General features: G+C 39.4%; 1 protein-coding gene across 1 annotated transcript in view; it reads left to right on the top strand.

Annotated features, from left to right (window-relative positions):
• Positions 1–12,536, top strand: part of Pask (PAS kinase) — a 453,665-nt gene that overhangs the window by 213,199 nt on the left and 227,930 nt on the right. Inside the window, exon 11 of the mRNA XM_068229079.1 lies at positions 445–462. Within this exon, the coding sequence (XP_068085180.1) occupies positions 445–462 (18 nt within the window). The remainder of the gene's footprint in view (positions 1–444; positions 463–12,536) is intronic.

Raw genomic sequence — 12,536 nt, 5'->3', positions numbered from 1 at the left:
AAAGACCACGAAATCTTGCCTCGCTCTCTTAAGAAGGCAAGGCTGGCCCCGGTGCAATCACCGAGTAACCAGTCAGACCACAGAAGCTTCCTTCTCGCCACCCAGATACACCAATCAAAACCCTTTACCAAGTCGCAAAGTTTTCACAATTTTCCAGAACATCACCTAACCCTAATCGTGACCTTTCCATCTTCCAACAGTGCATTTGAATGTTTACTCAATGACACCCATTGAGTCTCCATCCACGCTGACCAGTTCACCGTACCGAACCCAGTGCTTCAACCAGACAAGTTTCTGGAATATTTTCCCTGCCCCCTATGATTATTAACTAAGATTAAACCACTCTGCATATTTCTGATATGTCAATGCTACAATCATCTTCCAATGATTAAAGCAACGGGACGCACTTGGTAATATCCTTTTTTTATATCCTTGCTCACCAAGCTGCTCTCTTGTAAATATGTATATAAACTGTAAATTCTCAACTGTTCAAATTGATAATGTAAATTTACTGTATAGTTACCAACCATTGGCATTAATTTTTGTTAAAAACATTGACGCCGAGCACTATACCCTTTCCCCCCGACTGTTATACTGATAAAAATTTTATAAACTTTTCCTATGAGTGCATCAATTATTCTTCAGAGCACCACAGCTGAACTCTGCTATAATTACCCAGTAATTTTAAGCATTGGTGCCAACTTCTTAAACTTATATTGTTTAACCATCACCATTGTACAAGAGTTTCTCGTACCTAATTTTTCACACTGTAATGTGTATTAATTTGTGCATGTTAAATAGTAATCAGGTACCTTGAGGAGGTAATTTGACTGATGATGCCCTCAATGAAGGGCGAAACATGTCTCAAGCGGAATTAATAATAAATTCCTAAATGTAAAATTTATATGTATTGAATAGGTGACAAAATAAACCATTTAGCATCCAACATTCAGTATCTTCAATACGGATAACAATAATTTTTATCACTTGCAATACCAATATGTAACCGGATCCCAGTGGTTACACGATGCACAGTTAAGAAAAGGGGAAAAAATCAAATTACACGACACTTAAAACCTTAGCACATAAAATAAACATCAGATGAATTGCGCCAATACAAACAAATGAACATTAGGTTGGGCAACGTGATGACTATAATAAAGGAATGTGGTGCGGGTCTGGGAAGCCTACCAGGGCCATTGGGATATGAAAGCGGGTTTTTGAACTGACACTAAGAACACGATGAAGACCCAGTGCGGTGGATTTGGTCAAAACTAGCAAAGACTGCCAGGAACTGGACCCAGGCCTCTTACAGTATTTCTTTTATGTACTCCAGGTGTAAACAACCATAAGTTTAGGGAGTAACAGCACCTTATCATACCATTCTCCCTTTCAGTTCCTAAGGTAAGACATAAAAGCTCTTAACAATAAAAATCACGTCCCCCGAGAATACGAGATCATTAAGTAAAAGAGCTTAAAACGGGAGAAGAGGGAGGGTGCACCGAGCTTATAAAATTAAAGCAAAGAGAAAAGGGAAAGTTCCATGGTTTCAAGCCAAACAACAAAGATAAAATGGAAAGCCATCCCGCAAAGAATAAAAGATTAGACATTACAAGGCAACGGTGAGAAATGCTGAATTATATGCTGCTGAGACAATAGCACTAGGAAGAAATGGTGCGGAACAACTAGAGAAAGAGGAGAGAAAAATATTGAGGAAAATACTAGGCCCTAAGAGAGGAGGTGAGAGATGGATGAGGAGACCCAGGGAAGAACTATACCGGAACATGAGGACAATCTCAGAAGAAATCAGACTGAAAAGAGCAAGGTTTGCGGGACATGTAATCAGGATGAATATGGATAGAATGAAGAAAAGAGTATGGGAAACAACAGCGAGGACACGAGGAAAGACAGGAACCAAGTGGGTAGTTGAACTTCGGAAAGATTGGTCGGAATTGGGGATCAAGGTGGAAGAAAAGGAAAATTGGAGAAGCAAGTACATACCGACTAATATGCCAGAGATCAATGATAGGGATGGATACAGGAAAAGGATTGAGAGTCACCAGTGGAGTAGACAAGAGAAGAGGATACTGAATATCTCGAAAGAAGAGCGGGAGAGAAGAAGAGAAAGGATGAAGAGGTTCTGGGAGGAGAAGAAGAAAATGCAATCCATGAAGGAGCTGTCCGTGGTCCTACAGCCTAATAACGCAAGAAGAAAAAGAAGAAGAAAGAATAAAAGATATCAAACTAGAAAATAGTTAAAGAAAGCCAATGACGGCAATGTGCAACGAACAATTAATAAGCAAACTAGACACAAAAGCTTTCACAGATCCAAGCGTCAGAACCACCCACCCTCACACTGAGACCAAGGGGTTAGGTCACCAAATACAGGGACGTATAAGAACGCCAACACACAGCACATAACAAAATAACCGCTCTCAACCTCAAACAATATGAACCAGAAAATGGTCCATCTTAAAGAGACGGAGTGTCTCCAACACCAAAACACATAGAAACAGGCCAATCGCGTTGTCAGCTTGTATTCATACCACACCTTTCTAGTGGTCATGAATTATACAGAACACGCGATAAAATAAAACAACATGAGCTCAAGCAGTATGTTAATGAAGCGACATGAGTGAAAGATCTCAGACAGCACACAGCTTACAATCACATACGCACACACATATGAATCCATGTCACCTTCTGTTCTCAAATCAAACATAGTGGATCGGTAAATGAAAATACCGAAAGAAGCGTGTAAAGGTGAAGTTAACACATAAATAAATTAGAATCACATGTAATGAGGGAAACCTTTCTAACCCAACAATTGTGAGCACAGATCGAAGCAATAATAAAACCAAGAGAAAATTAAAGAAAAATAAATACCTCTATTACATAAGCAATTAACAATCTCGAAAGGCCGAGATATGTACAAAGACGTCTTGAATCTGTTAAAATATGCTTTATGTGCCACAAAGGCGACTTAGAAATCCAATCCTTCCATCTTTTCAAGTCAAAACTCTCCACAGAACCAACCAGAAAGATAACCCAACAAGACGGGGCAGAAAATAAATGCTTTGAACTATACTAACGCGTGAGATGCCATCTACCGGAATAAGGAAAGATTACGTAGTGGTAACAACACATGATGGGAAAGATTAACAGTTCACAATAGATACAAGAGTTCACTAGGAAGGTGAAGACTTCAGGAAAGGCAAACGTACCATAAAATGATATGGTGCGGTTGAAATATTCTAAGTGCCCCCTCGAAAAAGAATTCTGTCTTGCTGATCAGACAAGAAGAATTCATTTTACTTGAAGGCTGAAATTTAAAAGTAAATTTGCGCGCACGACTACAACTAAACTTAATGCTAAGGTAATACATGAGTTCAATACAAAGGTGGGTACATATTTGAGAATGTACGTTTTCCTTCAAAAACACGTGTAGATGTAAGTGTCCTAACACTAAGGTCAACACAACGAAACTATGAAGAACAGAGCCTTTTAAGACCTGAAGTTTGTCGCAGTCCAGTAAAGTGTATAAACATGTGCATGTCGAATACGATCTTACTTCATTTCCTCCATATATTACGATTCGACTCCTGGTTTTCCTTTTGTCGTTATTACTCTGTATTATTAATCTGATTTCTTAAAGAAGAGAACAGTATACTATTCCTGAAACAGAAAGAGGTCTGAGTATATCGTTTTCTCGCTAAGACATAATCCAAGTTCACATGGTAGATACAGAAAACAAAATGATAACTCAGTAAAAATGAAGTAAAATGTATGGTACGGTTTCCTCGAGTAATATGCATTTAACAAAGATACATGGGCTTTGGACAAGTCATGAGTAGCAACGTCGTCCAGCTCGACCGTCACAGGTCCCAGAAATTTAACCATCCTTTTTGGCTCAGACCATTTCTGACATAGTTTCCCGCTGACATGGTCTGAGGCGGAACTGACAGGAAATTTCTTGATTAAAACTAGGTCTCCAACACCAAAAGGGACCGGTTTCCTCCCTTTGTTATACCTCAGAGCCACCTTGTTCTTCGGTTTTATCAGATGATCCAAAGCTATTTTCCATTTTTCTTCGACACTCAGGCGACGAGAAGGAGCGGAGAGATATTCGATATTCCACTGCAACATAAGCGGATCGTTAGGGATTCTGCCCAGAAACAGTTCGGCTGGTGTGAATTGGCTCCAACACCAAAAGAGACCGGTTTCCTCCCCTTGTTATACTTCAGAGCCACCTTGTTCTTTGGTTTTATCAGATGATCCGAAGCTATTTTCCATTTTTCTTTGACACTCAGGCGACGAGAAGTAACGGAGAGATATTCGATATTCCACTGCAACATAAGCGGATCGTTGGGGATTCTGTCCAAACACAGTTCGGCTGGCGTGAATTGGCTGGATTCATGTACAGCGGTGTTGAAACCTAGGCTGAAAAAAGACAAACAGGAGTCTCAATGGGACTGGTTATTATGGTGAAAGGCAGATAAACATGATTTGAGGTTACGATGGAATCTCTCGATTAGAGACGGTTGAGGGTGGTGAGGGCTAAGATGGATATGCTTAATACCCCACGAAAAACACATATTCTGAAAACTAGTACAGGTGAAGACAGAGGAATTGTCTGACAGTAATGTCTTGGGAGGTCCAAAAATGCCAAATATTTGATTGGATAACAATTTAGTGGTGACTGCAGAGTTAATTTTACGGACAGGGAACAGCCAAACAAACTTAGAAAAACCATCAGTGACCGATATGCCGATATGCCTGTTACCGGGATCTTACTCGAGGTCCGAAGAAATCAATAAATAGTTTCTCTCCAGGAGCATTAGTCACATCGGCAAAATGAAATCTGACTAGACTATTTTGAGCGGGTTTGCACTTTTGACAAACGTCACAGGTTCTGACATACTCACAGATATATATCTTTAGGCCCGGCCAATAGTAATTTTGAGCGATTTTATGAAATGGTTTTAGCTGTCCAAGGGCGTAATTTAGAATCATAGTCCTCAAGGCACAGGGAATAAACACTTTCGAGGACTTGTTTCGAGTACACTTATGGCACAAGAGACCCTTCTTAATTTCGAAAGACTCGCAGCTGTTGTTGTTCTTTGAAATCCCGTCCATTATCTTAACTCACTCATCGTCTTGCCTTTGGAATTCACCTAAATTCGTAAAGCTCCAGGGGTAATTTTGAAGAACGTTGACCGAAAGATTAGAACCAGAACTGCATTCATCGTCATCGTTGGGATTTTCCAAGCCATCAGACATGCGCGGCAGACAGACAGCCACGACATTGTCCTTGCCTCTCACATGCAGAACAGTAAATTTATAAGATGACAAGCAAAGTATCCAGCGGGCCGTTCTCCCTAATTTTTTTTACGTTTGTGCTCTTCCAAGATAAAGCCTGATTATCGGTGTGAATTCAGAAATGACTGTGTTCTAGGTAGGAGTGGAACTTTTCAACAACGAAAACACAACACAGCCAAGCATTCTTTCTCATAAATAGAATAGCGTAATTCCGAACCGTGTAGCATCTTCCTGAAGTATGCAATAGGGACCAGACTATCATTCAAAACGGGAGAGACTGCAATGTCACTAGCATCGCATTGAAGGATGAAGCCATTGTTGAAATCGGGACTGTGCAGGACCGGAGCCTGACAGAGGGCATCCTTGAGTTTGCTGAAAGCTTGTTCTTGAGCATCACCCCAACAGAAACGGGTATTCTTTCTTTTCAACAGGTTCTGGTAAAACCAGGAAAGGACAAAGAGTAATTCCAAAGTTTTACGGGAATGAAAGATAAAGGATCAGCAGTCAACAACATTTATTATAATCTTTAGAAAAAAAAAAAAAAAAAAAACAATAAATAATTTGAATAATTTGATCAATGATTAAATTCGAAATTCAAGTAACGTACACCTAGCCTTGAGTCGAACTGACCACCAGCTGTGCACATAATAGTGAATATAAATTGAAACTGACAAAATTCAGAATATCTGAAATTTACATTAATGTGGAAGGCTGGCACAAGCCAAACCAGTATTGAAATTTAACAGAGCAATAAATGAATATTCAAAAACATCAAATGACGAAGCTAAATAGAAAAAAAAAAAAAAAAAGGGTTGCTTTAACAATAGATTGAAAAGGACTGGAAATTAACAACGAACTTGAGACAGACTTACAGCATTAAATTCTCCACCGGGGAGGTAAAATTAAAAATAATGAAACATTAAGCTTTCAGATCAATAGTCCAACACTGCAGTGTAAAAGACAAATCCTTTTAGGCAAACCAGTTCAGTAGAAAATGTCATCTTCAAGATCAGACAGACTGACAAACGTAGATTTAAAATGTTCATAAAAGTAGACCAGAATGCTAACTCCAGGCTGGCATTAATGAAATTTAATAAAATAGAATTGCTGAACAGGCCAACTGATGCGGAGTAGAAGGTACTCGGCTTGACATACTTTCATTTATACGAGAGGGCAAGCCCATGTCAACGGCCCCGAGCAGGGCGAAGTGAATACCTGTAGTGAGAAATGCCGCTTCTAAACACGCGGCGAGGCTAACAGGCTGGATGCGTAGTCCGCATGGACATTGCTGAGAATTGGCAATTCTAGTGAGCTGCCCGAAGCAAAGTGAGGAGCCGAGTCCTCAAGTCGAGTCCTGGAGCGGAGTCCAGTGCGGAGTCCAGTTGAACATGTTGAGTGGCAGTCCTTAAGAAGCACTGCAGAAGATTCCAGATTCAACAAAAAGTAGTGCTGCAAGACTAACAGTAGTAATTACTAAAAAGTACGTGAGAAACCTTATCATAAAATACAAAATAATGAAAAAAGAGAAGTCCAGAAAGAATATTCATAATTTCCACACAATTAATAATACAATAAAGGCAAGGGAAAAAACAGAAATAACCAATGAAAAATAGAAAGACGCGGAAGAATACATTCTCGGTACCAGAAGGAGACAAGTTACCGGTGACGCAAGCAGTCATGTGAAGGTAATATGACCAATCAACAGGCGACGTAAAAATGACGTAAGTTAGCGAAGTGAGAGGAAGAAAATAAGCAAACAGTGTTCGTATGACCTGTGACATGATTGCACGCCAAGGGGAACTTGTTATAAATCAATGAAAAATAACTAGACGTAACATAATTAAAGGTAAGCGCAACATCAAACTTAAATTCAAACAAGTAGAAAAGTACCGAAAATAGTGAGAATTGCCAATGAATCATACGTTCATGGGCGCATGAACCAGGTTCAAAGGAGCAGAAATGTCAAGTTTGGGATGACCCTACAATAGAACCCAACCATACCAAGAAATCTACAGATACCACGGACATTCTTAGCTCTAGGAAACTTGCGGATACATTTCACCCTGTCAGGATTTACAGAGATGCCAGAATCGGAGATGATGTGTCCCATGAACTTGATCCGTCGAGCACATAAGGATATTTTCTTCGGTTTGACCGTAAAACCATGCCTCTTTAGCCTTGTGAGAAGTTCACGGAGATGGGCAATGTGTTCTTCAAAGGTGTTAGAAAAGATCACGACAACATCGAGGTACGAAAACAGACAGGAGAACTTTAAGTCACTGAAGACCGTGTTAAGTATGCGGCGTGGCGCTTGACCACCAATGGAGATACCCATAGGCACCTTATTAAACTGATACAGGCCAAAAGGAGTTGCAAAAGCAGTAAATTCGCGATAGCTAGTGTCCAAGAGAATCTGAAAGTAAGCTGAATTGAAGTTGAAGACTGAATAAAATTTGGCTTTCCCGAAGGACTGCAAGGCGGACTCCATCGTAGGGAAAGGGAAACTGTCGAAGATTACCTTATGGTTCAGGACCCTGTAATCAATGCCAGACGCGCTTGACCATCTTTCTTGGGGATTAGAAAAGCAGGACTGCTGTAAGGCGACTTCGACAGGCTTATGACACACTTATCCAACAAATCATTGATGCACTTCCTCATGGCGCCTAGTGTAGGAGGAGAACAAGGAAATGGTGGTAGTTTAATAGGCGTGTCATCTTTCAGTATGATACGGTATGAAAACTCCTTAGCACATCCTAGCTTTGCAGACAGTACATCAGGGAATTCTTCCAGGAGACTATTTAGCATGGAAGTTTGATTTTCAGACAGATCACTTAGGCAGATTTAAGATTTGTCGTCAGATAAGGAACACAGGAGCTTATTTCTGAAGGGACTCTCTCGACAGTCCAGTAGCTAACATGAAGTCAGTACCTAGGATGAGAGGAACGGCCAAGTCTGGGACAACATTGAAGTTCCAGTCCCAAGGAAGGTTATGAATTTTCACGTGGGTTCGGATGCGTTTCACAGGAAAAACCGTCCGCAGACACATAATATTCTGTACAACGAGAATTACGTAGGTGTTTTAATATCATACCATCGACAAAAGATTGATTGATGAAAGAACTGCACGATCCAGTGTCTTAAGAGAGCATACATGGTGCGTGAGCCGCAAAGAACCTTGGCCCAGGGTGAAGATGAAGGAAGTCCCCAAATTTTGCGATTAGGATGGTTATTCGGCACCTACGGTGGGCCATTGCATTGGTGTGAAGTATGTCCATCTTTTCCACAATTCCAGCATTTGACGGGATTTGCAGAACATCTTGGCTCAAGAGAGCATTGGTAATACGGCCCGAAGAATGAGGCGATTCAAAACGATCAGTAGACCTGTTAGAATGTCGGGTACTGGTTGACTACCTAGCGAAAGAAACAGTTTTAGGCGAGGTGTGACAAGCCGTATCGGGAAAAGAGCAATCAGCAGGAGGAGGAGGGGGTTGATACATGTTGTTAATTTGCAGTGTCAACTCAAATTTGCGGCCAAGACTGATGTTGTCGTCAACACAATTTACTTCCGACCTCTTTATAAACAATTATTATTGAGAAGCTAGGTTGCGGTAGAAGGTATAGAAAATTTCGGACTCATGAATTCTAATATCCAAGCGATTAAATAGGATAAGAATACCAGTGGCATATTCGTCGATGGATTCATCCTGACCTTGAGTTTTCCTTAAGTATCTCTTGCTTTAACCCCTATGCATCCGTAAGCGGACTGGTACGCGCTCGAGCAGCTGGGCCAGATCTCCACAAGCGGACTAATACGCCGGGATGCAAGGTCGCATATTGGAGACTTTTGTGACATCTGTTGGCTTTTTCCGGAAACATTGCTAATTGAAATCTGTTCTCGGTGTCTCTGAGTGTCACCAGAGTGCTCAACTATGCTTCTTTGGCAAAGTGAATTATACTGATTTGCGTTGTATATTTCTGTATACATGTACTTAACTTCCCGCAACAGAGACAAATACTGGACCTTCAGGATATTCTCCATTCTACTTTGGCGTTCGAGACCGCAGCGCATGACCTTGAATGTGCCGCGCTGATCACCGGGAGCTGGCGGTTTGCTTCTATAAATCTATTCGTCTGCGACTTCAAGTTATTTATGATCTTCATATATTATTTGATAGTGTTGTGACTTTGTGCCTGACAGAGTGTGGAAACTGACCCATTTGACTGTTCTCCAATATTCATAAACATTGTGAGACTTCGCCTATCATTGCGTGTGCCATACTACCATTCTTAATATTACGTACTGTTTTCTATTAAGTGACTCACAATTTCTACCCCCATCGTTAATTTATGTTTCATCTTATACCGATCCAGAGTTCAATTAATCTTTTTCTTTTTCTTTTTCGTATGCATTGTTTTACATGTTTTTACGGCTGACGATGACCTGGACTAGGGTCGAAACCGGTCCCATTTATATTTACTATTAAATAAGAATGTAATCACTACATTTCTTTCCTATGTATTGAATAGGTTGAACCTCTTTTTCAATTATTTAATTTTTAAGATTAAAATATCAATCGAGAAATCTGTATTCTGATGTTGACAAGATGGCTGAGGAGGAAGTTGCTTGCTTGCGCGATATGCTCAGTAATTACATAAAATCAGCTTCATGGTCCGTATCACACTTCAATAGATTCACAATTAAGTATTTATTTATTTTCCACCTAGTCGATACAATGATTGCTTAGGGCAATTTTTAATGGTTAAAAGTGGTACAGGTTTCGTATATTATAAACATCTTCAGCCACATAACACTGTTTAGATGAAAAATATATAAATTGACAAAGTAATGTTTTAGAGAAAGTGTCCTTAAAATTAATGTTTTATTGTTGTCAATCTTATGTTAATTTTAAGGACACTTCCTCGAAAGTATTACTTTGTCAATTTATATATTTTTCATCTAAACAGTGTTATGTGGCTGAAGATGTTGATAATATACGAAACATGCACCACTTTTAACCATTAAAAATTGCCTTAAGCAATCATTGTATCGACTAGGTGGAAAATAAATAAATAGTTAATTGTGAATGCTCAGTAATAGCGAAATTCAAAGCATATTTTATGTTTTAGGCTCTGATTTCAGCAGTGTTAGTGAGGAAAAAGTTATTAGTGATCCTGTGCATGAATGAACACGAAATGTATCACCAGAGATCTTTCGCGTAGTAATATCGTACGACATGGAATGCCGAATGAACTTTCTCCTGCCCCTCAAGATCCGATTGCGACTGCCGGATTTGAACCTACGATCTTGGTACCTGGATGTGAACACTTTACCACTGATCCTCAGACTAAATCTTAATAATAATAATAATAATAATAATAATAATAATAATAATAATAATAATAATACACCGAGTGAGACATACGGCTGTAAGTTGTTAATTGGGATATAGGTTCGAATCTCACCATTCGCTTACTCGTGATTTGTTTCCCATTAGTTCCTTATTTCCAAATCAGGCAAATGTTAGGCTCATGTCGTATTGGTTTCCTATTATTTCCTTATCTCAAAATCAGGCAAATGTTAGGCTCGTGTCGTATAATTAAGGCCATACCACACATTAAAGAACTTCCGAGGTGAGATAAGTTAATGAAAAATGAGGGAAACCTTTCTAACCCAACCATGGTGAGCAAAGAATGGAGTAATAATAAAACCAAGAGAAGATTAAAGAAAAATAAATACCTCTATTACATAAGCAATTAACATTCTTGAAAGGCCGAGATATGTACAAAGATGTCTTGAATCTGTTAAAATATCCTTTATATGCCACAAAAGCGACTTGGAAATCAATCCTTCCGTCTTCTCAATTCAAAACTCTCTACAACCAACCAGAAAGGTAACCCAACAAGACGGGCCAGAAAATAAATGCTTTGAACTATGCTAACGCGTGAGATGCCATCTACTGGAATAAGGAAAGATTACGTAGTGGTAACAACACATGATGGGAAAGATTAACAGTTCACAATAGATACAAGAGTTTGCTAAGAACGTGAAGATTTTAGAAAAGGCAAACGTACCATAAAATGATATAGTGCGGTTGAGTTTCCAGGAAAATCAATGGTGATCCCTTGATTCAAGGTATTATTTTCCAAAATAAACATTACAAAGAAAATTCGGAACAAAGTTCATCTATTCAAACAATTCAGTCATGCCTTTTCCAGAATACAAATTAGATGTAGTTTGCCAAGCGCTTTGCTTTTAGGTCAGGAGGTTAACTAAAGGTATCTTAACATAATGCAACTTCTGCAATACAATTTTGAGGGTAAGAGGAAACACAGGATATAAATACAATATTAAATGAAAGTTAACGTGCTTTCTAAGGCATCCGAGAATTTGAGAGGCGAGTCTGGGCGAGTAGGGCAAACTCCTGTGTGTAAATACAGCGAACATTAAACGTAAAATTGAGGTGAAACTGAAACTAACAGTGCTTACCCCGAGGTATGCCATCCCGGGAGCGAGGATTCGCCGACTTGCGTCTGATCGCTGGACTGACGAGAGAACGAAAGACCATGAAATCTCGCCTCACTCTCTTAAAAACACAAGGCTGGCCCCGGTGTGATTCCCAAGTGACCAATCAGAGCACAGGAGCTTTCCCATCGCCACCCAGATCCACCAATCAAAACTCTTTATCAAGTTGTGATGTTTTCACAATATTCCAGAACATTGGCAGACACTAATCGCGAACTTTCCGTCTTCCAGAATTAGTAAAGTCATGCTTCTAGAATCAACAGGGGCCAACATACCCCGTTCCAAAAGTCTGCGTCACAAAATTTCCGAAAAGTTACAAAATACCACTTAACCACAATAATAATTTTACAATCTAGTAGTACTTAGGAGATAAAGCGAATACAAATAAAATTTTCCACAATAATACTTTACATCTCACAGTAAACATTTTCTTGAGAGAGATTCTCCACAGGTCTCACATTTAAGTATTTAAGTGGTTTCGAAAACTGCAAGAGAGAACTTGAAAAGGAAGGATTTGTTAAAAGTGGCAGAAAATTGTTTCTTTAAACTTGTAGGTGGAGATTCTAAAATGAGTTTCAGTACCAGTAGTGTTACTTATTGTGATAAATCTAAATCCAGGCTGTCAGTTGAAAATTTAAGTTAGAATGCAGCACAAAAATCAGGGGAATGCTATGTTTGTGTTAGTGACATTTCA

Source organism: Anabrus simplex, chromosome 8, assembly GCF_040414725.1.
Source record: "Anabrus simplex isolate iqAnaSimp1 chromosome 8, ASM4041472v1, whole genome shotgun sequence".
Taxonomy (NCBI): Eukaryota; Metazoa; Arthropoda; class Insecta; order Orthoptera; family Tettigoniidae; genus Anabrus; species Anabrus simplex.
The sequence above is the reverse complement of the archived record's forward strand: the minus strand, read 5'-3'. Positions and strand labels throughout refer to the sequence as shown.